The 27,367-nt window shown below is 33.3% G+C and overlaps 1 protein-coding gene across 3 annotated transcripts; it reads left to right on the top strand.

The window, feature by feature from the left end:
- Window positions 1-417: 417 nt before the first annotated feature.
- Window positions 418-26,876, top strand: dgo (diego). Of its 3 annotated transcripts, none has more exons than XM_008199301.3 (5): window positions 418-871; window positions 16,743-17,106; window positions 22,630-23,182; window positions 23,255-23,687; window positions 25,924-26,876. In XM_008199301.3, exons 2-5 carry the CDS (start codon window positions 16,765-16,767, stop codon window positions 26,612-26,614), a joined length of 2,019 nt encoding a protein of 672 aa, XP_008197523.2. In that variant the 5' UTR covers window positions 418-871; window positions 16,743-16,764; the 3' UTR covers window positions 26,615-26,876. The 3 variants fall into 3 exon arrangements, with proteins under 3 accessions (XP_008197523.2, XP_015838486.1, XP_064213709.1); XM_015983000.2 differs by having other exon boundaries at window positions 420-871; window positions 22,630-23,176; XM_064357639.1 differs by lacking the exon at window positions 418-871 and adding an exon at window positions 11,313-11,331.
- The last annotated feature ends 491 nt before the right edge of the window (window positions 26,877-27,367 follow it).

The raw sequence follows: 27,367 nt of genomic DNA, 5'->3' as shown, positions 1-27,367 counted from the left end.
TGAGAATTTTTAATTGAAAATTCAGTCTCGTGCCCAGAAAAATTGGACTTATTATGTCATTTCCAAGTCGAATTAAATTATTAGAAGCACGTGACCTGATATTTTCCCGTTGGCTGTAACGGTACCACAGTAGGTACCTATAATTTACTGTCTTTTCAAATTCGTGCGTAAAAATGAACACTTCCTTGTCACATTGTTGTTCAGACGGATTTTTTGGTCCAATTTCTCGGCAATGCCACTAAATTATGACTGACATAAACTAACAGAACCTGGGCGCTTTTGTGCTTCAAAATTTTGGGAAAAAATAATTGGGATGGGTTTCTGGTTGAGTGTAAGAATGAAGAGTTGTCTTCGGTGAAGAGCATTGTTGTTTGCCTACTCTTGTGTCTTCAGTTGGCGAATCGTTAGAAAATCGCCGAAATCTCGCTAATCAGGCAAAGTATAAAGCAAAGAGTTTCCCCGTGTTCCTAAAAATAGTTCTGAATGTAGCAAATGTTGGTCGGTTTGTTGTAAAAGCCAGTCCGTGTAAGCAGCAGTATCATTGGTCTCCTCGTAGAGAGGAGCGTTTTAAATTCCCAGGTGAATGCCAGTCCATCAAGCTACCTTCTAGTGGTCAACTGGTGCTCTCAGCAGTAATGGCGTTGTTGGTGCGGTGCTCCAAGCCAGTGTGTGTTTAAAGCTCGCCTTTTGCAACGTTTTAAAATAAACCTCGCACATTTTGAAGAATTGTAGCGTGGTCAAGAGTAATAATAGTTAGTCAGACCCGACTTAAATAGCCGCAGTGTTAATGATGTGATTGTGTGCTATTGGATTCTTCTAACTATCGCAAAGCCAATGTCGAGGAAGCCGACTCTCAAGGAATGTAGATAAGGTAACGAAAAAATGCAACGCTTGATGGGTTATTTGGCCGAAAAGCGGAACCAAACAAATATTTTCCTACCCAATTAAGTTATTACGATAACTCTCGAAAAATCTATCAAGAATTCGATTTCGCTCTCGGGTAATCTACCATAATTAAACTCCAATAACTCGAGGAATGTTTGCACCTAATAAGCGCTCTTTATTGTGCCTCTAAATGCGCAACAGGTGTAATTATTTTTTGAGCAAAATTTTGGTTTTGGACAAGTGGCTAATTAATTGCGAAAATATTTAGGCGTGCGAAAGTAAGCAAAACAGCGCTTCTATTAAAAATCGCAAGGCCAGGGGGGTTATAATTAAGACATTACTACTACAATGATATAATTTCATGCTACATCACTTAAAACACGAATAAAAATTCTTTAGCTGCGTTTTTGCGAAATTAATGCTTTACGTATAAATAAATTACTTCCATTAAAGTTAATTTTAATGGGCGCAAAAAGCCTAGTTCACACTGCACTTCTATAAAAATTATTTAATTGCACAATAAAAAACATTGTATTTATTTAGTCGTTTGTGAAAGAAGTGACACAAAAGAGAAATTTCCACTCTCACATGGATTACCAACAACAGGTGTGCGCATAAGGGGCGCAAAATAATAAAATATGATTTTCTTCCCGTTCCGCCTATTTCTTACTACAGTGGAGTCAGATTATAACGAACTTCGAAAATGCATCAAAATTAGAAAAGTGTTTCCTTAGCAGTTATTTTTACTGTACATATGAAATACAACGAAATAAAAAACATAAAACCTTCAGGAAACAGTAATATGTACAGGGTGTCCGTCTAAACCCCCCATTGGAAGTATTAGTAGTTCTAATAAAGATAGTCATCTGAAAATTTGTATACGACCATAATCTCTTAGATCCTGCTCAATGAAAATATTTTCAAGATGGTGACACTTCCGGTTATGGCGGAAGTCGCTATCAACTTTCTTATTTTAAATGGAAGGCTATATTTTTTAATGCGTTTTTGGATTACTAGAATTATTTTAAGGTAGTTTCCATAAGCTTTTCCTATACCTAAATTTAGCCGTTTACGAAATATTTTGGGTTTTTAATTTTTTTTTGAGTTTGCACGTTCCAGTTCAAAAAACGATAACACTGTAATTTTTTAAAATTTAGAAATAATTTTTAGCTTGTTCGAAAGAGGAAGCCTTAATCTTTCGTTTGGTGTTTTCAAATTTCTAAAAAAGAATAACAAACCGCAAAGGTTTAAAGTTAAGTTTTCAGAACTTTAAGCACCCATAACTCATTTTTTTCAAATGAAATGCCACAAGTTATATTTCATTAAGTCGTAAAGAATTTAATTCTGCATCGATCTATATTAGCATTCTCTATACCTATGTTTAATAAATTTCAAGTTACAATAACTTTTTGTTGGAATTGAGAAATTCATTAGCCATCATAGGTTGCCATGGAAACTAGAGAAAAAATGAGAGAAATTAAAGTTTTTTAAATGAATTTATTTTGTTTTCACAGGACGGACAACACAATTTTGAGTTTGTCGTTTGTTTAATGTTTGTTTTCATGGCAAACTATGCAAAATAGCTATGCTTAATCAGAAATTTTTTACAAAGTCAAAAAAACCAACATAACTTGTAAATTATCACAGATAGGTATAGGGAATGCTAACCCAGATCGATGCAGAAAAAAATTCTTCTCCATCTGGTGAAATAAAAATTGCGACATCCCATTTGAAAAAATTAAGTTATGGACACTTGAAGTTGTCTAATCTTAACCTTAAAATTTTTGGGTTCATTTAATTTTTTTTCCAATTTTGGACACACTGGAGAACAGATATAGGCTCTCTCTTTTAATTCTCCAAATATGATTAAAACTAATAAGAGAGTTACCGATTTTTTAAGTGACAGGTGCAATTCGTTATAAGCAGGTTCCACTGTATTTGTATTTGAATGTTTAATTTATTGCAGTAAAAACAAGCAGGTTGCATTTATTAAGACATTAATCTTGTTGTTTTTTCATTTACTCGTTAATTTGCAATTTAAAAAAAAAACGAACTGTTTCCATTTTAAATAAAACTAAAACTGTTTTTCTCCTACGTTGAGAAGCTGTCAAGTCGTATGAAAAATGTTGGAGTGCCTTCAAACATCATTGTTTCTGACAATTTAACGGTAGAGATGTGTTCCAACTCCGTATCTAACAATGCTATCATATGAATTAACAATTTGTGGAAAAAATCGCACTGCAAGTTAATCAAGCGTGTCATTATGATCCTACTTTGGAAGTAGGTGCATTAATCAGTTAATGTTCCATTGATTATAAGTACTTAACTACTTTCTTCCGTTTCTCTGAAGAAACAAAATATTAGTTGTATACAGGTACAAGAAATTTCTATCACGAATTTATTTAGTGCCAAGCCAGGCTTAATGCCTGATCTTGATTACATCCTGCATTCCACCATTGATTTGCTTTTGGTGTTACAGTCTGATCTATTTGCCCCATTTCTTTTGTCTTCTTTTCCCCCGTCCGGTTTCTGCACACCTGTTATTAACTTTGATGGATTACTATGACACCATTTGCCCATCATCTCGCTTGAAACGAAAAAAAACGTCTGATTTATTTTAAAGGGGGATTAAGGAAACGCCATATTATTGTAAATTCTTATCGTTAAAATAATGTAACGAGTTTGTTATGGTCGAGTCGTTCTTTGCCTTCCTTCGCCTACTGAAATAAATTCTAGTAAATTATCATTTTATGGGAGGTTTTATCCGAGTTTATGACACGTGTGGCTCTATTAAGCGCATTTCAGGTATGCAACAAAGAATTGATCAATTCGGGGTCATCGTCTTTATTGTTGTTTTTATCAAATGCATTAAAACAATACGACACGCTTTTGATGGCTGTGTTGTCGCCAAGTCGCGGAAAAATTCGCAATGGTGTAGGTGCAGCGGTTTTTTTAAAGTTTTATTGCTTCCTGGCGAGATGACTTAAAGACGTTTGTCGTTAAATCAACACTGACAGAGATACACAAGTATTAAATTGTGGTTTAATTGCGCCATTAGGGGCCACTACAACCTCTGCTTAATTATTTTTTAAATTCGGGAGATGCGAATAAGACACCGGTTGTTGTGGAGCGAGATCTCAGATCTAGCATCTAGATGCTCCAAGAGAGGCACGATTTATAAACGGGTTTCAAATGATTTAAGTTATTTCTCTGCTCATTTCTGGATTTTCTCGGATTCATGTTCACTAGCTAAGAACCTTATTTAGGCGTCAAACACAGAATTTAGGATAAATAAGATTTTTATTTTCAGAATGTGTAAATTTGAAAACAGTAAGATTAAAATTCTGTAGATCTTGATGACTGAAAGAGTGATAAATGAGAAAATTATAGTAAAAAAAAGTAAGAACAATAAGAAATTATAAGACAGTGAAACAACGAAAAACTGAAAAATTTAGTGAGTGTAAAATATTGGAAAATAAGAAACTAAAACAATAAGAGGAAAATAAGAAACAAATCAATCCACAATTTATCCACGATTTTTGAACCCAAGTGTTATAGAAAACGTGAAATTTTCTTAGAAAACTGCGAAATTCCAGGTGGTTTGACCGACATTTACAAAATAATCAAACAACAGTTTTTTGTTCAGTTTTAATCGCCTTATGATTCGTCCGCTTTACAGTTGGGAGTGCAGTTCCCCACCCTTAGCCAATGACAAACGCTTCAATCGTCTTGCAATTTTTTGTGCACCAGATAAACAAGTAGGAGGTGATTTTTATATTTTTATTGGTCAATTACTCATTCGTAGGACAAATGAGACAACAGTCAAACCAGTTATAGGGCTGGTCTTTCTCACAGAACGAGATTTCGCCTTAGGTGCGAATAAAATGGTCGAGTCTGCTTAATTTTTGAAATAAATTTATTTTTTTGACTAAAACACACTTTTTTAAATTTATTACACAAAAACTGAGAATCCTAGAAAAGTAGGACTCTCACACAACTAATTAAAATCCACACTGTCGGTTTGGAAAAATTAATAATTACAATTAAATAATTATAATAAATAAATTTTTACAATAAAAATTAACAATTGGCGAACACTGCAATTTTGACACTTTTATGTAAATTATTCTTATTCCAAAAGTTTTATAAGATACAAAAATTGTTTAAAATTAAAAAATAAGTATATAACGTACAAAAATAAAGTCCATAAAGTAATACATATTTTGATCCATACCTATACAAAATGATCCGGGGAATCGATTGGCATCGAGAAAATTGCCAAATTTCCAATAGTTTTTTAGTTATGAATTTTTTAAAATTTTACCAATTTTTGCATTTAGCAGCAATTTTCTCGAAAACTATTAATCGGAGAACAATAATCTTTTTTGAAAAAAATAGATAATTTAAAGAGCTTTCCAACGATAATACACTTCATGGGGTTATCTCTAATAGTTCCGGAGCTATTGCTCGAGAAATGTTCCGGATACCCAAAAAAACCGACAAAAACTGCGACGAAAATTGAAAAAAATCAAACATCAAAAATCGAACATTTGGACTTTTTGTGGACTTTTTGTGGACTTTTAACAACTTTTGTGGGTTGTTAAGACATGTAGAAGTCCATAAAAATTTGCTGGAGTTAGTTTAAAAAATTTTTTTTTCACCTCTTTGAAAATTGAAAATTTTAAATCTCGTGAAAAGTTGGTATAATACAGAAAATGAACCGCTGAATTCAACGAAACAAACCGCATTGCTCTACGACTTTTAGTTTTTGAGTTATGAATTTTTATTGTTGAATGAAATTTTCCACTATCTTAATTTTTAGCAAAAAACTTTCACATTTTAGCTCTCGTTAAATGTTGGTACATAATAAATTTGTTACTGAATTAGATTGAAGTTCAACTGGGTTTAATTAATTTTTTAATTATTGCCTATACTACCCAACGAAGAATTTTTTTAAGACCACCACACGCTGACCATAACCATTTAACATTTAGCCATGGGCAAGACACGCTACCATAAGGTATAGATGGTCACAAATCATGGCTTGCGTGGCCCATATCTTTTTCTCTGTACTATTAGATAATTTCAACATGGGACGGTGAGAGCAGTAATTTCTCTGAAACATGACACGGGAGACACAAAAGTGACAAATCAAAATAAATTATTATTATTATGAGAAAATTCTTCTTGTTTTTCTGCTGGATTCTTGGAAGAGAGCAATGACAGGCGTGAAATTTAAATACAATTCAAGCAATAGGTTTTTTTTAATTCACTGGCTTTTGCCCTTATTTTGATCTTTATCTCGTCCAGGAAGTCGCTGATACGTTGGCATGCCTTTAAATAAAGCTCAACCTCCGCTCTTTTGTGTGACATTTGTAATTTACTCAGCCGGTGTGGGTTCATAACACGCGCACTGAAAATCCCTCGTAGTTTTGGCCGTAAATCAACGTTTTGTTTGGAATAGAATCGATGTTTTGGGCGAGTACTCAATCGGTGGCAATGTTCGATTTAGATAAATTACATTTATACTGGCCCCAGTCCAGAAGAATCGGGAGAAAATAATTTTTTAGGTGCGTTATCTCGCACCGAAACGTGACATAAAACACCCACACGGATATAAACCAGCAGAATTGAATTGTGCCAAGCCGGTCCTGGACGATTTCCATAAATTGAAGATGGCAGGCTTATTTCTGACATGATGTTTTCTAGCCAATTTGACTTGATCTCCATGTCAGATAAATTTTTCCTGCCCAAACAAACAGATCGCTTTCAAAACCCCGCTAATTGCAGCTAATCCCAAATTTGTGTTACGGAATTAATTATGCAAATGCACGTACGTCTCACTCAATTTGTTCGGGAAAAAATCGCTCTCTGAACGCGAGATTTATCATTATGGCTTTGACGACTACAACAATAAATCAAGATTAGAATTGCTGGGAAAAAACTGGTCGTGGAGCGCCATATATGAATAAATTGCCCCGGGAAATTTTCCACCAAAACACAACTAATAGAATTTGCCCCAACCCTGCAATTATCCAAGCTCGTAATTACACCGGATTAAGTTGCACCGTTGACAGCAGGGCGAAAGAATTAATTGAGAAAATTGTACGGCAACACAACTATTCATCACTATTCGATCGAAATGCGGGCCCATAACGAAATTTTCTGAATACACAGCTGCGGAATGCGACCGGACTGGATTCGAATATGATGTCAATTCGATAAGTGCACGAAAATATCTCAAAATTATTTCTTAATCTTGTGAAAGCCCCAACAATGCTTAATTGATAAGCTAATTAAACGCGAATTAAATGGATTAATTACTGTCGTTGTGTTTATTGAAAGCTACATAAATTTCACGTTCAAAGGTGGTCTCAAATACAGTGGGAAACTCAGTTTATGGCTAGATTTTGCATCACTTTTAATTAAAACACCTGATGAAGGAGCAAGTGAATGATTGGCGTTAATAGCGAAAAAACCACAAACTCATTAAATGCAATCAAAAATCTTGGAGTAATTTGAGGGAATTGAAACGAGAAACAATGGTGTAATGGAATTTCTTCGCGTAACAGAGGCCTTTGTTTGCACCAAGTGGTTAGATGTGTTGCGTCTTTGAAAAAAGCCAACAGTTTGGCAAAAATTTAATATGAGAAAAGATAATAACTGGGCTCAAAAATTCCCGAATGGATAAATAATTTTTAGAATGTGCGTACAGTCACGATCAAAAAGAATGACACCCGGGCAATTGGACCGGATAGCAAAAGCCCAACAAAATTTTTTAATCAACTAAATTATTTTTAAGATATTTTGTAAATACTGTACCTTGGGAAAAGGAATATTCTAATGCGATTGCTGTTGATGGAAAAAACAATTTTGTTTATTAGTTTAGGCTAAGAATTGCTAATGAATATTAGAACAAATCTAAGCATAAAAACTTATGTTTTTTTGCTTGGGACAGTCGATTTGTGGCTGCGGTTTTAGCTAGAGGTGACATTTTTTTTGATGGTGACTGTACCTGGATTAATTAAATTTGTCATTTTTTAGTAGTTGTTACATTATCGTGTTACTAATGATAATAAAGGAGATTAAAAAAATATTTTTTGTAGTCGTTTTTGTACGTTATTTGAGACACCCACTGGCTTAAATTTTGGGAAATTGCCGCCAATTTTTCGAGTTAATTCGCCGTGAAATTACGGTTCTCGTCTAGTGTCTTATTTAAATTTTCATTTCGGAATGAATTGTTTGCAAATAAACGACTGGAAGTTCGTCTTGATTGGATTACAAGTCGAACATCTGCTGGTTGTAATAAGCGCGGAACATTTTAATCCAACTGTTGTTGGTTTATTGCATGTGAAAGTGTTCCCCTGAATTTGTTGTCAAACAAATGAGAGGCATTTCCGGATGTGCTTCCGGTGCAAGGCTCGATTTAATTTGCAAATTGTAAAAAATAATAAAAAATTGAAAGCAATAACAACTCAATCGTTTCCAGAGTTGAGAGGTTAAATCGTCGCTTGCTGTCTCGAATCGTAGGTGTGGATGAATGGGGGACGTGTTTATGCAAATGCTGGTTCCATAAATTATCCCAAAGCCACAGTTTGTGATTATTTGGGAGGGTCTTTGGCATGCAGAAATTTTTAATTGTTGCCGTGTATGTTGGTTTAAATTCTCACGATTTTCACACCTCGGTGATCGAGATAACGCACAGTGGTCTGGTTAAAGGCGATTTGGAATCCTAATCGGGACATGCCATAAATTTCTCTCGTTGTGTTGTGTTGCGGTGGCCGACTTTCTTTGACAGGCAAAAAAGAGAGGATATTGAATTGCTGGCTGAACTTGAATTTTCGTAAAACTGTTTGAAATACGAATCCAATAACTGGCCGTTACGTGAAGATGGTGAAAAGGCTCTACAATTAGCACGGCAACAGGAAATACCACTTGTGAAGAAAAACCATTCCGCTGTCGCTATAAATCGTTGAGCAAAATGTTTATTGTATAAAAACTGGATAAATATAAATTATTTGGAAATGGAAGCGTTTTAATTAACTCATTTGGGTCAGTGTCAACCATTTTGGTGGTAAAGTTCCGGAACCAACTGCTTGCAAGTAAACAGGCAAGACGTAAAGTACTCTCCGCGTGCATAATTTCATTAGTTTATTTAATGCGTTCCGGAGAAATTTGCAATAGTAAACAGCGTGTGTTTAGTAGTGTCTGAATATTTAGACAACGGATATTTTACTCCAGGAAGAGTCGAAAGTGTTACGATTACATATTATTGGCCAACAAATTTTACTACTTAGACGAAAACTCACAATTTTCACACGTTTCATTTTTCAGACCCTAAACTTCTGAAAGAAACAAAATACAAATTTAAATACAAAAATAAAAACTAATGCTGTGGTTTCAACAGAAATCTAATAACTCGGTTTAAAATTGACCTAAAAAGTCACTGAAGACAGTTTTTTGTTTCATTGTTTCATTATAACACCCAGAAAATCAGTCATTAGGCATTTTCATTAAAGTACGACAAAAAAGTGGCTTGAAAAATTGATTTTATTTTGCCGTAGTTCATTTAGAAACAAAAACCCAAAATTTCCTGAAATTGGTAATGTTTTTAACATTTTGAAGCTCTAAAGCACATTTTTGAACTAAAATGTCTGGGTTTTTTCGAAAATTTGTTAAAAAAAAAACGAAAAATCACCAACCGTGGATGTATAAGCATGTTTTTTTATGTAAAATTTTGTTAAAAATTTACAGATAAATTGATTATATTTTGGTGATTTCTCTGGATTTAGTTCCTTTAGAAGCCAAAAAAAACAAAAAATTTCTAAGCAACAAAGTTTTTAAGCAGGTTTTTGGTCTAAGATATCTGGACTTTTTTGACATTTTGTAAAAAAATCGAAAAATGATCAAATTAGGTTGACAACGTATTGACTTTATTATTTGTTAGTTTTTTTTTTCAATTTTTAGTTTATTTTTTGAACATTTTGCATGTTTTTCAGCCAAAAACTTATCCTTTAGAACAAGACAATTGTTTTAAATGGAGTTGTTTATTTGATTTCACTAAATTTTGTTGAAAATAATACCTTTCTGGCTTATTTATGTTCTGATATTTTTACTAAAAAAACGCAATTATTTAGCAAATTCGTGTTAAAATCAAGCCGGAAATTTTGATGTTTAAGCGATGTGTTAAATTTTTATGTAATATTTCGTCAAAAATTGACTGAAAAATTCTCTTTTGCTGATTTCTTTCGATTTAGTTCGATTAGAAGCCAAAAATTTCAAAAATTCCTAACATTTTTAACTTAATGTAAAATTTTTAAATTTTCTAGCTTCTAAGCACGTTTTTAAACTATAATATATGTATTTTTTAAAGATTTCGATAAAAAATATCAAATAATTACCAAGTTAAATTGATAATGACATTATTGTTTGTTAAGGTTTTTTTTACTTTTTATTTTAATTTTTTAGCATTTTCGCTAAAAATTGACTGAAAAATTAATTTTTTTTGCTGATTTCTCTCGATTCAAAAAAAATACAGAATTATTTAAAGATGGTAACGTTTTTCCTTTTTTTAAGCTTTTGAGCATGTTTGTGAACAAAAATATCTTGATTTTTTCGCTATTGCATTAAAAAGAAATCTAAAAATCACTAAACTTGGTTGATAACGACATTATTATTGCTTTGTTCTAACGTTTTATTTCGTTTCTCTGCTTGCAGTGCAATTATTTTCCAAAAATTTGTTGAAAAACAGTCGAAAAGTCATCCAGTTTCGCCAAAAATTGTGTTTTTTGGCTATTTTAAAAGTTTCATAATTTTTTTCATGATTTGTTTAATAAAGAATGAGTTAACTTATAGCGCTGAATCCAAATTTGGATTTTTATAGTAAAAAAAAAAAAACAATAAAGTTTTACTTTTGACCTTTTCGCTTAACCATGTCTAAGTCATTTAGTAGGTACTTGGAAAAACATAAAAAATTGTGAACTTTTGGGCAGTGTTATCGTCTCAAATGACAGATAAATAGCGTACAATGTCGTCACTGAAGGAGTGCCTGGTGGGCGTTTGTCATTAGAATAATCCCCAAAAACCCGAAGACAAATTAATCTCCCGCCTGTCACTTTTCTCAATTTCAATCACGCTCACGTTCCACACGAACTCAATGGGACAAAATCGGTTCGGTCCACCACATAATAAAAATCGTCAGCAACCGTAACAGTTCACGTAAAACACACAACCATTAAAAAAACTGGCTCACGATCTTGACAATCGCATCATCTTAATACTTGATATCATATAATCCAATTAAAGAATAATTACACAGTCGATTGAATCGCTTTGAATGGCCCGAGGTGTGTCTGGCAAAAATTCAACTTGGTATATATAACGGTAGGAGATGGCGAAAAATGGGAGTATTCCGTTGGTTTGTGAGAAAATCATTGTGTTGTGAAGGTAGCTGATGAAAACATGCGTTTACAAGTTGTGATAATTAAACAGCGTTATTGCGTGACTTTGCTGGCATTGCGCTAGTGGGCGGGATTTTCTGGTGATAGTAAATAGTGAAGGAATGGCAGGAAATTGAGATGCTCGTGCTTTAAAACTGCTTTTTTCGGGATTTTTTGAGGCACCAATTTATTATTCATTTCCTTCCTTTAAAATTATAAATGGCAAGCTGGACGCTTAGCAAATTACTTCCATTTCCGCGTGTGTGTAATTGAGACAAGGAAAAATGACTATTCCACTTGGTTTAGTCATTTTTGGTCAAAAAACGCCTAAAAATTAGTGGAAAATGTGGAATTTTATTGGCTTTAGATAATTTTTGCTATTTTCAAGTCTTGTCCTAGCTGAAAAATCACGAAATTTGATCGAAATTGATTTTCTTTTTGCTTACTTTACTCGATTTAGCTCGTTTTTGAAAAAGAAATTCATTATTCAAAAATTTTTCTAAACAAATCAGTTTTTTTTAAAGATTTTGCTGAAATAAGACTTAATTATTTTGCAAAATTTTGTTCAAATTAAATCATTAAATCTCCAAAAATGGTATTATGTTGTTTTTTTTTTGAGAATTTAACTTATTTTGAGGTTTTTTCTGCCTTTCTTGAGCATTTAAGAACTTTTTAGAGCTCAAATCTCCGTTTTTTTCTCAAGATTTTTTTTAAAAGAAACAGAAAAATCACGAATTTAATTTCAAAATTATTTTATTTTCGCATTTTTCTAAACATGTTTTCCACCTAGAAACGCAATTTTTTCGCAAAATATTGATAAAAACGTTAAAATATCGCCCAGTTATGCTAAAAATGGTGTTACCTTCTTTGAATCCTGTTTAAGTAAGAACTATTTTTTTTGGGTTTGGGCACATTTTTCATTTAGAAATGGAAATGTTTATAAAATTTTATTCAAATCAAACCAAAAAATCAACAAAAATTGGCCGAAATAAATTGTAATATTTGTTATTTTGAATATTCTAGGTCATTTGCCAACCAAACATAAGCCTTAAAATCAACAAAATTTGTCGAAAATGGTAATATTTTGTCTTTTTTCGAAAGTTTTAGCACATTTTTTGTCGTCAAAACAAAACTTTTACGATTAATTTTTAAATCTGTTTTTTTTTCAAAATTTTGATGGAAAAAAAACAAAAATTAGTAATTTTTGAGCACCTTATTCAGTCAAAAACGCAATTATTTCGCAAAATTTCGTTAAAAACAGTTTGAAAATTTAATCAATTATATTAAAATGCGTTATTTTATTAATTTAAAGTCTTGTCGAGGTAAAAACTAAGTTTTTTTTGTAAAAAAGCATTGAAAACTAAATAAAAAATTTAATCAAAATTATTATTTATGTTCTCAAAAGTCACCTAAAAATCACAAAATAAATGGAAGTTGTTCATAGTTTTTCTCGCTTTAGCTGTTTTTTTCTTAAAATTTTGACATAAAAATGGTCCAAAAAACACAACTTTAGAGTTAAAATTTAAGAGGTGTTGCTAAAACAAACTGAAAAATTACTAAATTTTGTCGAAAATTATAGTTTTTTTTGAGTGTTTAACAGGTTTTTCCACCAGAAACAGAAATGTTTGGAAAACAATCAACAAAAAAATTAAATCATTATTTCAGTCAATTTAGTTTATTTTTAAACATAAAACTTATTTACCATATCTTGTCAAAACTGATGTTATTTTTTTTTTTACTTTATGTTGAATATTTGGTCCAAAAACGAGCATTTGAACACGTTTTACTTAAATAAATCGAACTGAGAAACACCTAATTTTGCCAAAGCCAAAAACTAACATTTTTCAACGTTTTGTTGAAAAAATCTCCACCTTTTGCTTAGCTGGTGGTCATTTCCGTTAGTGACTTGCGGGCAGTGCATTCCTTGTGCGGTTTATGTCCTTTTTTCGCCATATTTCTGCTCAGGCAGTTATTAATTTTTTGTATGGATATTGCAGAAAATCCATCGTAAATTTAAGCCAACGTCAGGTGTGATTAAATCTAATATTGTTTCTAGATCTCAGCAGCAAACATGAAAACGCAATAAAATTAATCAACTGGATAGCCCATTATTTCCCCTGCAAACATTTCAAGCTTTCCTTGCTCAACTAAATTCGCAAACACTGTGACAGTCGCCAATAGATTTACAAGAATTGCTGTTGTGACAAATCTGCAACAGATTGAAACCGCAATTTCGCGAAAACCGCCAGTTTATTAATGCAATAATAAATCTTTGCCGCTATATTTATTCAAAATTTTGGCAAAGCGAGTTTAATAAACAAAACCAGTGTGCATTGTTATTACGGATCGCCAAAAATGCGCTTACGAAACACCGCGGCCTCTCTCAAGGCTTTCAACTTTTACCCATTGGCGAAACTTTTCACGTAGTGCCGATTATATGCAAATGGACGTTTTGTCGCCCATTAAGCGGACCAAACATGCGAACTCACACCCAGCGAAAAATCCAACAAACCGACGTTTAAACGAGTTTATTTTATTTCTTAGTTATGTGGTAATTTCGAGTAATTGAAAGCCAGCTAACGGGGATCCGCTTTATCAGAGACAGATAACACGTTTCCAGATTTTTTCTGGAGGAAATTGACAATTGAATTCCGTTAGGGCACGCCCATCGCTCGCTACTGCCGTATTTACAGAAATTCCGCACAAAATGGGCGGCTCTTCCACCGAATGAATTATTTATTAGGCAATTATTAAGTAAACACTAAATCATAACGAATTTTTCGCGTTTTATGTGTTTGTGGATTCAACAAATTTGATTTTTATTGGCTTCCGGATTTTGCGCAAATTTTAAACCATTTTCTTGTGGATGTCTTTGCAAAAAATGTAAATAACAGGTTCAGGGAATTATATATTTAGGTTTGAAGCACTGATGTATTCCAGGACTTGAACGGGAACTAGCGTCAGAATAACAAAGGTTTTGGACAACTATTAATAAACAAAAGAGGACAATAAATTTGAAACGGGTCACGTGACCTTGTACAAAGTTTCTAAATATGAACATCTGCCTATTTAATTTATGTTAAAATATTTTCTTTTTTATTTAATAAGTAATAATAAGTCACTGAAAATGTTACTTTATAAATCGCAGAAAATTTTGTTTTCCACTTAATTTTGACACATTTTCTCAAATTGTTAACGTTTTTAAAATAATAAATTTCTCTTATTTTGAGAGATTTTTGCTCCGTTTCGACAGATTTTTTTTGAAATGATAGTGAATTTCTCGTTGAAAAAACTCTAAATGTGTTGACACAATCACACAAAATGGACTTAATTATTGTAATTTAAGATTTCTTTCTAATTTGGTGAGTTTCAAATTCACTGCAAATAATTCACTAACACAACTATTTTAACGATTTTCAATTCATTTTGACAAAATCTTTCAAATTTTGCAAGTTTATCGTTGAAATATCGATTTATTTATTTAAATAATAATTTATTTAATTATAGTTTAAAAAAACCTACAATAAATCTTTCGCAAAAAAGTTTTTTGCGTCAAAAAAAAAAACAAAAGCAGCATTGATTTGTAGATTTTTGGTTAATTTAAAAAAAAATGTGATAATAGAAGTCAAAAATAGCATAATTTCTGTCTCAAATGTGTAATTTTTTGGACAATTTCATCGAAATTTAGCAAAAATAGAAGTTTTGAAGTCTGATGTGAAGGACAAAAAGAATTTTTTTTAAATTCAATATGTGATTTTTTGGCTTTTTTAAAGAACAATTTAAGAAAATTATGAAATTTTGAAAATTTTTGAAAAAAAAATTGTGAAATTTTGTTAAATGGAAGAAACAAAAAAACATAATTTTTTACTCAAATTTGTAATTTTTGAACTGCTTCAACAAAATTTAGCAAAAACAGAAGTTTAGAGGTTTGAGAAAGGGAAAAAATGCTAATTTTTTTTCCTTAATATGTGATTTTTTGATCTTTTTAAAGTATTTTTTAAAAAAAGGGAATTTTACTAATTTTTCAGTCAGTTTTTATTTTTTTTAATTTTTAGCAAAGTTTTTTGCGTAAACGCTCAAAAGTGGTAAAAACAGCACTACTTTGTAGATTTTTAGTCAGTTTTGCTGAAATTGTGCCAAAAAAAACACAGAATTTTGTAATTTTTGGACTGTTTCCACAAAATTTAGCAAAAAACATAAGTTTAGATGCTCGAGAAAAACAAGAAAAGTAATTTTTAACTCACTTCAAGGTGTGATTTTTTTGGATTTTTCAAAAAAATTTTAAGAGAAAAGAGAATTTATAGCAATTTTAGTAAGTTTTCAGACAGTTTTTGCGAAATTTTGAGGAAATGTGATAGAAAATCATACGTTTAATGAGTTTCTTATAAAACTTTCCACTTCAAACTAGTTATTTTACATTTCGTTTTTGCTTTTGTTTGACAAATTTTTCGAATCCATTGAATTTCTCAACAAAAAGTGCGCTAAAGCAAAAAATATTAGCTCAGAAAGTACATTTCGGAATTAATTGTTGGTTTTTTGTTTTTTTTTGTCTTTTTGTCAGAAACTTTCTACTTTAGAGCGCGTCAGCAGACCAAGAACACATTTTCAACGAGAAAATTAATTATTTTCCAAAAAATTGTAACTAGCATTTTTGTTTGGTAGAAGGTAAATAAAACTAAAAATAATTTGTTATTATTATTGAAGTAATTTCTTCAATATGCTTCGCTGGACATTTAGGAATTTACCGAAAAATTGCACTAATAAATGTTTTAATTTGAAAAACAAGTGGATTAAGGCAAAACCTTTGATTTTTGCCACTTAGTGGCTGCATTTCGCGCCGATGAAATAATGCAGTAACGCAAGATTTCTCTTCAACGATAAATAACACTCGCCTTCAGCCATGCCACATTCGTGTTTCCTATGATGGATGGTTTGTTATTTACGCATGTCGATGAAATGTTATTTTACTCGTACGTCTGTACCGTAAAATAATAATCCTCATCGAGATAGAGACATGTGAAACTGTGTCTATTAACATAAAATTGCAAATAAATTCAGTTATTAGCCAAGGAAAAGTCGGAGCAATTAAAAATTGTAATAAATATATCAGTAGAAAACGGCCTCGTTTACGGCTTTTTGGAATGCAGCTGAACAAATATTAAGAAATTGTGGGAAGAAATGGACGCGTGTTAACACTGGGTTTTATTACAAACGTAGAAAGTGGACTCGAGTGACACTCAACTCATTTCAAACTTCAAAATCTATTAAATTATGTTGATAATAAACTTAAATTTAAATGCCACTGTATTATTTCAGCATTAATAGCATGAAAATGCTCAAAATATGGTCCTGCGAGCCGGATCGGATCCGGCTCGCAGGACCATATTTTGTGTATTTTGTGTTACAATTATTTTGTAGGTAGTATGTCGGATGGCTCTGGATGAGCGGAAGCAGCGCCGGGAGCGGAGGCGGTGCAGCGGCGGCGGCGCTCCGAGCCGCCGCCAGCGCGGGAGACGTCGCAGCGTGCACTCGTTACTTGGGGGCGGCTCGTTGCGTCCGCTTTTCAAGGGACGAAACCGGGAGATCTGCCCTTCATTTGGCGGCGAGTGCAGGCCACGGTGCCGTCGTCAGACTCCTACTGAATGTTGCCGCCCCCAAGGAGGTCGACAGTCCGGATGGGGGCGGCTGCACCGCCTTGCAAAGAGCCGCCGCCGATGGCCACGAGGAAGTCCTCCGGCTGCTGCTAGCCAGAGGGGCAGATGTGGACAAGCAAGATAGTGTGGTGAGTGAATTTTTGTAAAATATTAGGAGAAAATAATAAATTTTAAAATAAACAATTTTAAATGGTATTTTTTATTTCTTTAAAGGATATTTAAAAAAAAGTGACTTCAAATCGAAAAAAGTTGTTTTACATGGAAACTTTTAGAGACTTCAAAGTGCAAAAGCAACGTAAAGTTCTAGCAAAATGTGTGATTTTTTGGTTTGTTTTAGTATAAACTTGCGAAATGAGTAAGTTTACATTGAGAAAATGTGAATTATTAGTTCAAAAGTCGCTTGAAAGGATTTGTAGTTTGTTAATCTTCAAATGGACAAAAATAACATTATTTATTTAAGCAGAATTTTACGAAAAAAATATTAGTATGTGTGTGAAGATATTTGAAAATTAGGGTAATGGTCTCAGCAGGGTTTTTGCTTCTGAATTTTATTGGTCATTAAGTGGACACAGGTTAATTAAAACGTAACGATTTAGTGTGGTCTAGATTAGCACTTATCATAAAGCTGTAAAAAGTAAATTATTGACTAAAACGCGATATTTATAGATATTATAGATGATTTTCCGGTTTGTTGGTTCGAAAATATAATAATGTGCCGCCTTAAACTTGTTATTTGTTGACATTTGAATTAGAGATTTTAAATGTTTGAGTTATTTTCAAGCGACCGTTATTTCGGGATGGTCACCAGAGCTGAAGCCAATTGAATTTTTATGGACTTATATTTTTATATCGTGGACAGGAACAGAATTATGATTTAAGTGGGCATAAAATTATTAGATAAATAAATGAAGTAGAAATATATATTTTTTGAAAACACCACAGGAAGCAATAAATTACAATCACAACACAAATCATTTCTACTCAATAATGTTTCTGATTTGTGGAGTCAAAGTATTTGCAAGGAAGCAATTATTTTCAACACTTTCAAGAAAAAACACAAATCAAACTTCCATCAAGATGTAAAACAAAACATTCAATGCTCGGAGATTTAATCGCATTAATTATGTTAGCCGACACCAATATTGAGATAATTAAACCACATTTAAATACTAAATGATCTACAGCCCAGCCTTGCGATAAAATATATCGCCTATTGATTTATGAGCCGATGCTGAGATAAATTACAGCGACATATTCCATTACTGACCTGAATCAGCTTTGATAAAAATCGAGAATCTTTAAATTAATATTAAATTTAGACATGATTCGTTACTTCTGTATTTATTGTAGTAATAATCGTATTTACAACCTCCTTCATTTTTATGGGCTTATGCGTTCTATTTTTGCCGTCAGACTTTATTGTTGGATCAGGTGTTTTTAATTAAACTTATCATAATCATACTTTGTCAATTTTATGGCGAATAAATTTAATGTGGTTGCATATGCTCAGACCATTTCTTGGATAAATGGCTTGTGTAATTTATGTTTCATAAATAACTAGTTAACTGAAGAGAGTCCATGGCACTATAAGTACGATAAAATTTGTAAAACACGCCGCCGCTAATAGAGAATGGAATCGTATTTTATTGTAAAGTTGCGATTACTTCGCTATTAAAGCAGGCAACTAATAATAAACGTAATTTCTCTGAATGCGTTTTAGTGAAACCAGTTGGCATTTAACTGTGGTACCGTTTGACTTGGTAAAAAACAATAGGCAAAAGCTGCGAAATAAGTTAACATTAATTTATACACTAGACTGGAAAAATCATGTGAAATTGAGTGCCTTTTATAGAAAACTAATTAGCCTAGTTCTGGTTCTGTTTAAATTGTTAATAATAAAAAATATTTGCATTGGACAAGTGAACCGTTCTGGATTGATTTTTTCTTGTGCAAGAACTGGTTTATTGTTGAAACACCAATCTTTGATGTTAGAAAATTGCAGATAAATAGCTAGTTGACATAATTCAGACTTGGTAATTACACACATTTCTGTATTCCAATTAACCGACGACCATTAACATCGAGCTTTGCTATTAATTCAGCGAGATTACACGTTTGCTGCAATAAATCATAATCTGCACTACTATCTTTTGTTCATCACAATATCTATTTGCAGCAAAAAAATTGCCAGATCTAGGCGTAAAGTACAGTGTCCGAGCGATTTGGATTCGTTTACGCATTTTTAATTTTTATTATTTTCTCAATTACGGCTAAACTATTCGAAAAAGTGCAACTATTTTGATCCATACCTATACAAAATGATCTGGGGAATCGATTGGCATCGAGAAAATTGCCAGATTCCCAATAGTTTTTTAGTTATGAATTTTTTTAAATTTTACCAAGTTTTGCATTTAGCAGCAATTTGCTCGAAAACTATTAGTCGGAGAACAATAATCTTTTTTGAAAAAAATAGATAATTTAAAGAGCTTTCCAACGATAATACACTTCATGGGGTTATCTCTAATAGTTCCGGAGCTATTGCTCGAGAAATGTTCCGGGTACCCGAAATCGACCAAAAACGCTAAAAAAATTGGAAAAATTAAACATCAAAAAATCGAACATTTGGACTTTTTGTGGACTTTTAACAACTTTTGTGGGTTGTTAAGACATGTAGAAGTCCATAAAAATTTGCTGGAGTTAGTTTAAAAAAAAATTTTTTTTTCACCTCTTTGAAGGTAAGTGTATTACTCAGGAAATTTGAGCAAAAAAATTGAAAATTTTAAATCTCGTGAAAAGTTGGTTTAATACAGAAAATGAACCGCTGAATCCAATGGAACAAACCGCAGTGCTCTACGACTTTTAGTTTTCGAGTTATGAATTTTTTTAATGAATAAAATTTTTTACTATGACAAATGGCTACCCTAAATTTAGGCAAAAAATTTTAAATTTTAAATTTTTGTGAAAAAATGATATAATATGTAAAATGAGCCGTAGAATTCAATCGAACAAACCGCAATGCTCTACGACTTTTAGTTTTTTTTTTATGAATTTTTTTATTGAAAAACTTTGATCGCCTCTGTAGCCGGAACCGTTGCCCGGAGCGGCTCCGGGTTTGGTCGAAAAAATAGATAAAATTAAGCGCTATCAGATGGTTTTTTGTTCGTTGCTCTAAGTCTTACAGTTTCCGAGAAAAACGCAAAAAAAGGTTTCCATTTTCACTTTTTTTCAATTTTCAATCGCCAATTACGGCGAAACTATTAAGGATATCGAGAAACGGAAAAATGGAGGACAACCGGAATAAAAAACTCTACAAAATGGCATAGGACTCAAGGCGATATCTCGCAAAAAATTTTTCAATTTTCAAACGCCGATTACGGCCAAACTAAAAGAGCTAGAAGAAAACGGTTTGTTCGATCGTAAAGAGCACATCAAAATCTATAAGATAGAATAAGTTTCATTTCATTTTGAGACACTTTAAAAATTGACCGATTTTAAGGGGGGGGGTGTTAACTTTTTTTTAATTTTTTTTATTTTCTCATTTACGGCTAAACTATTGTAAAAAGTGGAACTGTTTTGATCCATACCTATGCAAAATGATCCGGGGAATCGATTGGCATCGAGAAAATTGCCAAATTCCCAATAGTTTTTTAGTTATGAATTTTTTAAAATTTTACCAATTTTTGCATTTATCAGCAATTTGCTCGAAAACTATTAGTCGGAGAACAATAATCTTTTTTGAAAAAAATAGATAATTTAAAGAGCTTTCCAACGATAATACACTTCATGGGGTTATCTCTAATAGTTCCGGAGCTATTGCTCGAGAAATGTTCCGGGTACCCAAAACCGACAAAAACTGCGACGAAAATTGAAAAAATCAAACATCAAAAAATCGAACATTTGGACTTTTTGTGGACTTTTAACAACTTTTGTGGGTTGTTAAGACATGTAGAAGTCCATAAAAATTTGCTGGAGTTAGTTTAAAAAAATTTTTTTTTTTCGCCTCTTTGAAGGTAAGTGTATTTTACTCAGGAAATTTGAGCAAAAAAATTGAAAATTTTAAATCTCATGAAAAGTTGGTATAATACAGAAAATGAGCCGCTGAATTCAATGGAACAAACCGCACTGCTCTACGACTTTTAGTTTTCGAGTTATGAATTTTTTTAATGAATAAAATTTTTCGCTATGACAAATGGCTACCCTAAATTTAGGCAAAAAATTTTAAATTTTTAATTCTTGTGAAAAATCGATATAATATGTAAAATGAGCCGTAGAATTCAGTCGAACAAACCGCAATGCTCTACGACTTTTAGTTTTTTTTTTATGAATTTTTTTAGTGAAAAACTTTGATCGCCTCTGTAGCCGGAACCGTTGCCCGGAGCGACTCCGGGTTTGGTCGAAAAAATAGATAAAATTAAGCGCTATCAGATGGTTTTTTTGTTCGTTGCTCTAAGTCTTACAGTTTCCGAGAAAAACGCAAAAAAAGGTTTCCATTTTCACTTTTTTTCAATTTTCAATTGCCAATTACGGCGAAACTATTAAAGATATCGAGAAACGGAAAAATGGAGGACAACCGGAATAAAAAACTCTACAAAATGGCATAGGACTCAAGGCGATATCTCGCAAAAATTTTTCAATTTTCAAACGCCGATTACGGCCAAACTAAAAGAGCTAGAAGAAAACGGTTTGTTCTATCGTAAAGAGCACATCAAAATCTATAAGATAGAATAGGTTTCATTTCATTTTGAGACACTTTAAAAATTGACCGATTTTAAGGGGGGGGTGTTAACTTTTTTTTAATTTTTTTTATTTTCTCATGTACGGCTAAACTATTGTAAAAAGTGGAACTGTTTTGATCCATGCCTATGCAAAATGATCCGGGGAATCGATTGGCATCGAGAAAATTGCCAAATTCCCAATAGTTTTTTAGTTATGAATTTTTTAAAATTTTACCAATTTTTGCATTTAGCATCAATTTGTTCGAAAACTATAAGTCGGATAACAATAATTTTTTTTGAAAATGATAGATAATTTATAGAGCTTTCCAAAGATAATACACTTTATGGGGTTATCTCTAATAGTTCCGGAGCTATTGCTCGAGAAATGTTCCGGGTACCCAAAACCGACAAAAACTGCGACGAAAAGTGAAAAAATCAAACATAAAAAAATTGAACATATGGACTTTTTGTGGACTTTTAACAACTTTAGTGGGTTGTTAAAACATGGAGAAGTCCATAAAAATTTGCTGGAGTGAGTTTTAAAAAATTTTTTTTTATGTCTTTGAAGGTAAGTGAATGATTAAATCACAAAATTTAAGCAAAAAAATTGAAAATTTTAAATCTCGTGAAAAGTTGGTATAATATATAAAATGAGCCGCTGAATTCAATGGAACAAACCGCACTGCTCTACGACTTTTAGTTTTCGAGTTATGAATTTTTTTAATGAATAAAATTTTTCACTATGACAAATGGCTACCCTAAATTTAGGCAAAAAATTTTGAATTTTTAATTCTTGTGAAAAATTGATATAATACGTAAAATGAGCCGCTGAATTCACTGGAATAAATCGTTTTGCTCTACGACTCTTACTTTTTGAGTTATGATTTTTTTAGTAGAAAAAAAGAAAATAGATGATTTAATCTGCCGCGTTTCCAGCACGGAAACAGCGCGTTGCACGAAGCCGCCTGGAAGGGCTACTCCCGTTCCGTCCGCCTCCTGGCAGCCGCCGGGGCCACCCTTTCCCGAGCCAACGCCGGAGGCTTCACAGCCCTCCACCTCTGCTGCCAGAACGGCCACAACCAATCCTGTCGGGAACTTCTCCTTGCCGGCTGTGATCCCGACATCCAGAACAACTACGGCGACACCGCTCTCCACACAGCTGCAAGATATGGCCATGCTGGAGTCACCCGTATTTTAATTTCAGCGCAGTGTCGTGTTTCCGAACAGAATAAAAACGGTGATACCGCCCTTCACATAGCCGCAGCTATGGGAAGGCGGAAGTTAACAAGGATATTGCTAGAGGCGGGTTGTGATAAAAGTGTGCGGAATAAACAGAACGAAACCGCAAGAGATATCGCGTTGAGAAAAGACTTGAACGAGATTCTGACCATTTTGGACGAGTGTGTGGCCAAGAAGGACAAGAAAGGGAAAAGCAAGAAGAGGTCGAAGAGCAAAGTGCGGTTTGACCCAAAACACAACTCAGGTGAAAGTAATTTCAATAAAAAATTAATTCTTGTTTTTAAAAAATTAAATTAAAAAAAAATAAATTATTGTTTTCCAGACATTGTTAATAGGATTGAAAAACCGCGCCACTGGTCGCCCTACGGCTGCCACTACTATCCAGACCCGGAGGCGTTTCCCTCCCCACGTCTGGACTCCCTCCCTCAGGAACCCCTCAAACGTGGGGAACAATACTACCTGGACTTGGCCGGAAACATCCGGAAAGGTCCCGTGGGAGTTGGATACACTTGTTATTGTGCCCCTTTGTTCCGGCACCTGGAGGCACGTCTGGAAAGGGATAAAAGGGAACTACAAAGGGCTCAAGTCAGATTGGGACAAAGGGTTGCCGGTCTGGAACAAAAACTCAACCGAGGAGCGCATGGACGACGCTCTGAAAGGATTATTTCGAATCCAATCCAAGAACCACAATTACCAAGGTCCAGGAGTTTGGAAATGTTGGATAAGTTGGAACGGGCGCCCATGCAAGCCGCAAGGTAATTGTAAAAAAAAACACAAACAAAAATTTATCTATTGTAATAATAATAATAATAAAGCGACAAAAATGAAAAATTAAAGTATATGTGTAATCATCATCTATCTAAATTTGAGCAAAAAAATCAAAATTTTAAATCTCGTGAAAAGTTGGTATAATACAGAAAATGAACCGCTGAATCCAATGGAACAAACCGCACTGCTCTACGACTTTTAGTTTTCGAGTTATGAATTTTTTTAATGAATAAAATGTTTCACCATGACAAATGGCTACCCTAAATTTAGGCAAAAAATTTTAAATTTTTAATTTTTGTGAAAAATCGATATAATATGTAAAATGAGCCGTAGAATTTAGTCGAACAAACCGCAATGCTCTACGACTTTTAGTTTTTTTTTTATGAATTTTTTTAGTGAAAAACTTTGATCGCCTCTGTAGCCGGAACCGTTGCCCGGAGCGGCTCCGGGTTTGGTCGAAAAAATAGATAAAATTAAGCGCTATCAGATGGTTTTTTGTTCGTTGCTCTAAGTCTTACAGTTTCCGAGAAAAACGCAAAAAAAGGTTTCCATTTTCACTTTTTTTCAATTTTCAATCGCCAATTACGGCGAAACTATTAAAGATATCGAGAAACGGAAAAATGGAGGACAACCGGAATAAAAAACTCTACAAAACGGCATAGGACTCAAGGCGATATCTCGCAAAAAATTTTTTAATTTTCAAACGCCGATTACGGCCAAACTAAAAGACCTAGAAGAAAACGGTTTGTTCCATCGTAAAGAGCACATCAAAATCTATAAGATAGAATAGGTTTCATTTGATTTTGAGACACTTTAAAAATTGACCAATTTTAAGGGGGGGGGGGGGGTTAAATTTTTTTTAATTTTTTTTATTTTCTCATTTACGGCTAAACTATTGTAAAAAGTGGAACTGTTTTGATCTATGCCTATGCAAAATGATCCGGGGAATCGATTGGCATCGAGAAAATTGCCAAATTCCCAATAGTTTTTTAGTTATGAATTTTTTAAAATTTTACCAATTTTTGCATTTAGCATCAATTTGTTCGAAAACTATAAGTCGGATAACAATAATTTTTTTTGAAAATGATAGATAATTTAAAGAGCTTTCCAAAGATAATACACTTTATGGGGTTATCTCTAATAGTTCCGGAGCTATTGCTCGAGAAATGTTCCGGGTACCCAAAACCGACATAAACTGCGACGAAAATTGAAAAAATCAAACATCAAAAAATCGAACATTTGGACTTTTTGTGGACTTTTAACAACTTTTGTGGGTTGTTAAGACATGTAGAAGTCCATAAAAATTTGCTGGAGTTAGTTTAAAAAAATTTTTTTTTCACCTCTTTGAAGGTAAGTAAGTGTATTTATTACTCAGCAAAAATTTGAGCAAAAAAATTGAAAATTTTAAATTGCGTGAGAAATTAGTATAACAGAGAAAAAAAGCCGCTGAATGCAATGGAACAAACCGCACTGCTCTACGACTTTTAGTTTTCGAGTTATGAATTTTTTTAATGAATAAAATTTTTCACTATGACAGATGGCTACCCTAAATTTAGACAAAAAAATTGAAAATTTTAAATCTCGTAAAAAGTTGGTATAATACAGAAAATGAGCCACTGAATTCAATAGAACAAACCGCATTGATCTACGACTTTTAGTTTTTGAGTTATGAATTTTTTTGTTGAATAAAATTTTGTGGGAGGGTGTTAATTTTTTTTTATTTATTTAATTACGGCTGAACTATTGGTAAAAGTGGAACTATTATGATCCTTGCCTATGCAAAATGATCCGAGGAATCGATTGGCATCGAGAAAATTGCCAAATTTCCAATAGTTTTTTATTTATGAATTTTTTAAAATTTTACCAATTTTTGCATTTAGCAGCAATTTGCTCGGAAACTATTAGTCGGAGAACAATAATCTTTTTTGAAAAAAATAGATTATGCAAAGAGTTTTCTAACAATAATACACTTCATGGGGTTATCTCTAATAGTTTCGGAGCTATTGCTCGATAAATGTTCCGGTATATGAGTATGTATACTCATCTACCTAAAGAACTATTTAGCGAGAATTTTAAAACAATAAAATTGCAACAGAAAAAGACATTTATTTTCATAAGTAATAACATTTTTATATGATATTTTTCTACTCTTGACACATGCCTTTTCCCTATGGATATTTCAGCCTAAGTCATATTATTATTATTTCTTGTTGTGTTTTTCAGGAGTTTGGACGAGCTGGACCCCCCCGAAGCCGAAGAAGCGGAGCAGCGACCCTCCGTTAAGGAGCTAGTGGCCCGAATCCAGCAGCAAACCAGTGCCCAAAACAACACTGGCAACAACAGTGAGAGCAGCGACGATGAAGACAGTCCCATGCGAATGACCCAGTTCAAGGGTCCCATGGGCGATTCCAACCTCGCCAGTCCCATGCCCAACTACGAGAACGTCCCAAACGACGCCCCCAGGAGCAGGAGCGGCGTCTACAGCCCCACTGTCATCAACACTGCTTTGGTGGACTCCAACTCGCGCTACATCGAACCCATCGTGAAAATTCAAGAGTCCAACATCAGATACAACGACACTTACTCCCGAAATGTGCCTTCGACGAGCCACCACGACCCCAACTACCGTCTACACTACTACGACAATGAAATAGCGTCAAAGAAGTATTACGATCTCAACTCGAGGTTTGCCAAGTTGGGGAAAACGGGGCTTGAAGGCGCCAGAATGCTGGATTCGAGCAAAATGTTCGAGAGCACGACCAGGATGTTGGAGAATCCGCAAGATACAGCTGATAGGGATACGAATAACGACTCGGGTTATTCGACGAAAGTTTACGGGAGTTCCAAGGGGAATTCGCCGAGCTTGTCGGGACAAATTGATAATGAGTGCTTGGGAGCGTCCAGTTTAGTGTGAATTCAACACCAAATTATTCCACACTTTCATGTACAAATGTTTTTTACTGAGGTTGCTTTAATTATGGTGCCGTATCTTTTAAAGATTACCTGATGTATTAAATTTTACGTAAGAGAACTATTTTGTTAACTTAAGAAGTGTACTTCATAGAATCTATTTTTCATGCATCACTATTACATTCTTCATTAGTTTAGGTTAGAGCTACTAGAGTTGTTGACAATATGTATATGTAGTATGAATAAAGTCGATATATTTTATTAAATCATTTTTTTCCTGGCTTTGGCACGTCAAAAATTCAGTCGGAATCTTACGTCCATTAATTATCGCTAACATTTTATTTTATTGTTTTCTTAATTCAATGCAGTTAAAAAAAATTAATTTTCGCATCTGAAAGACCGTTAAATTGTCACTCGGAAAACATTAAGAGTCAAGTGATCACGTATTTTTTACAAGTAGGTATTTCCCCGAACATTTACCTAATATTTAATAGATTTTTGTTAAAAAGAAAGAAATTAAAATAAAGTTCAGAAATCGTGTCTGTGTGAAGGGCCGGCCATAAACCAGTTTGCGTGTCTTATTTGTCCCAGGAATGAATAATTTGACCAATAAAAATCTCCTACATGTTTATCTGCCGCACAAAAAACTGCAAGACGATTGAGGCGTTTGTCATTGGATATCGGTGAGATATTGCACTCCCAATGATAGAACAGACCAATCACAAGGCGATTAAAAAGGCGACAAGAAACCGGTGCT

This window comes from Tribolium castaneum, chromosome 6, assembly GCF_031307605.1.
Source record: "Tribolium castaneum strain GA2 chromosome 6, icTriCast1.1, whole genome shotgun sequence".
NCBI lineage: Eukaryota > Metazoa > Arthropoda > Insecta > Coleoptera > Tenebrionidae > Tribolium > Tribolium castaneum.
The sequence above is the reverse complement of the archived record's forward strand: the minus strand, read 5'-3'. Positions and strand labels throughout refer to the sequence as shown.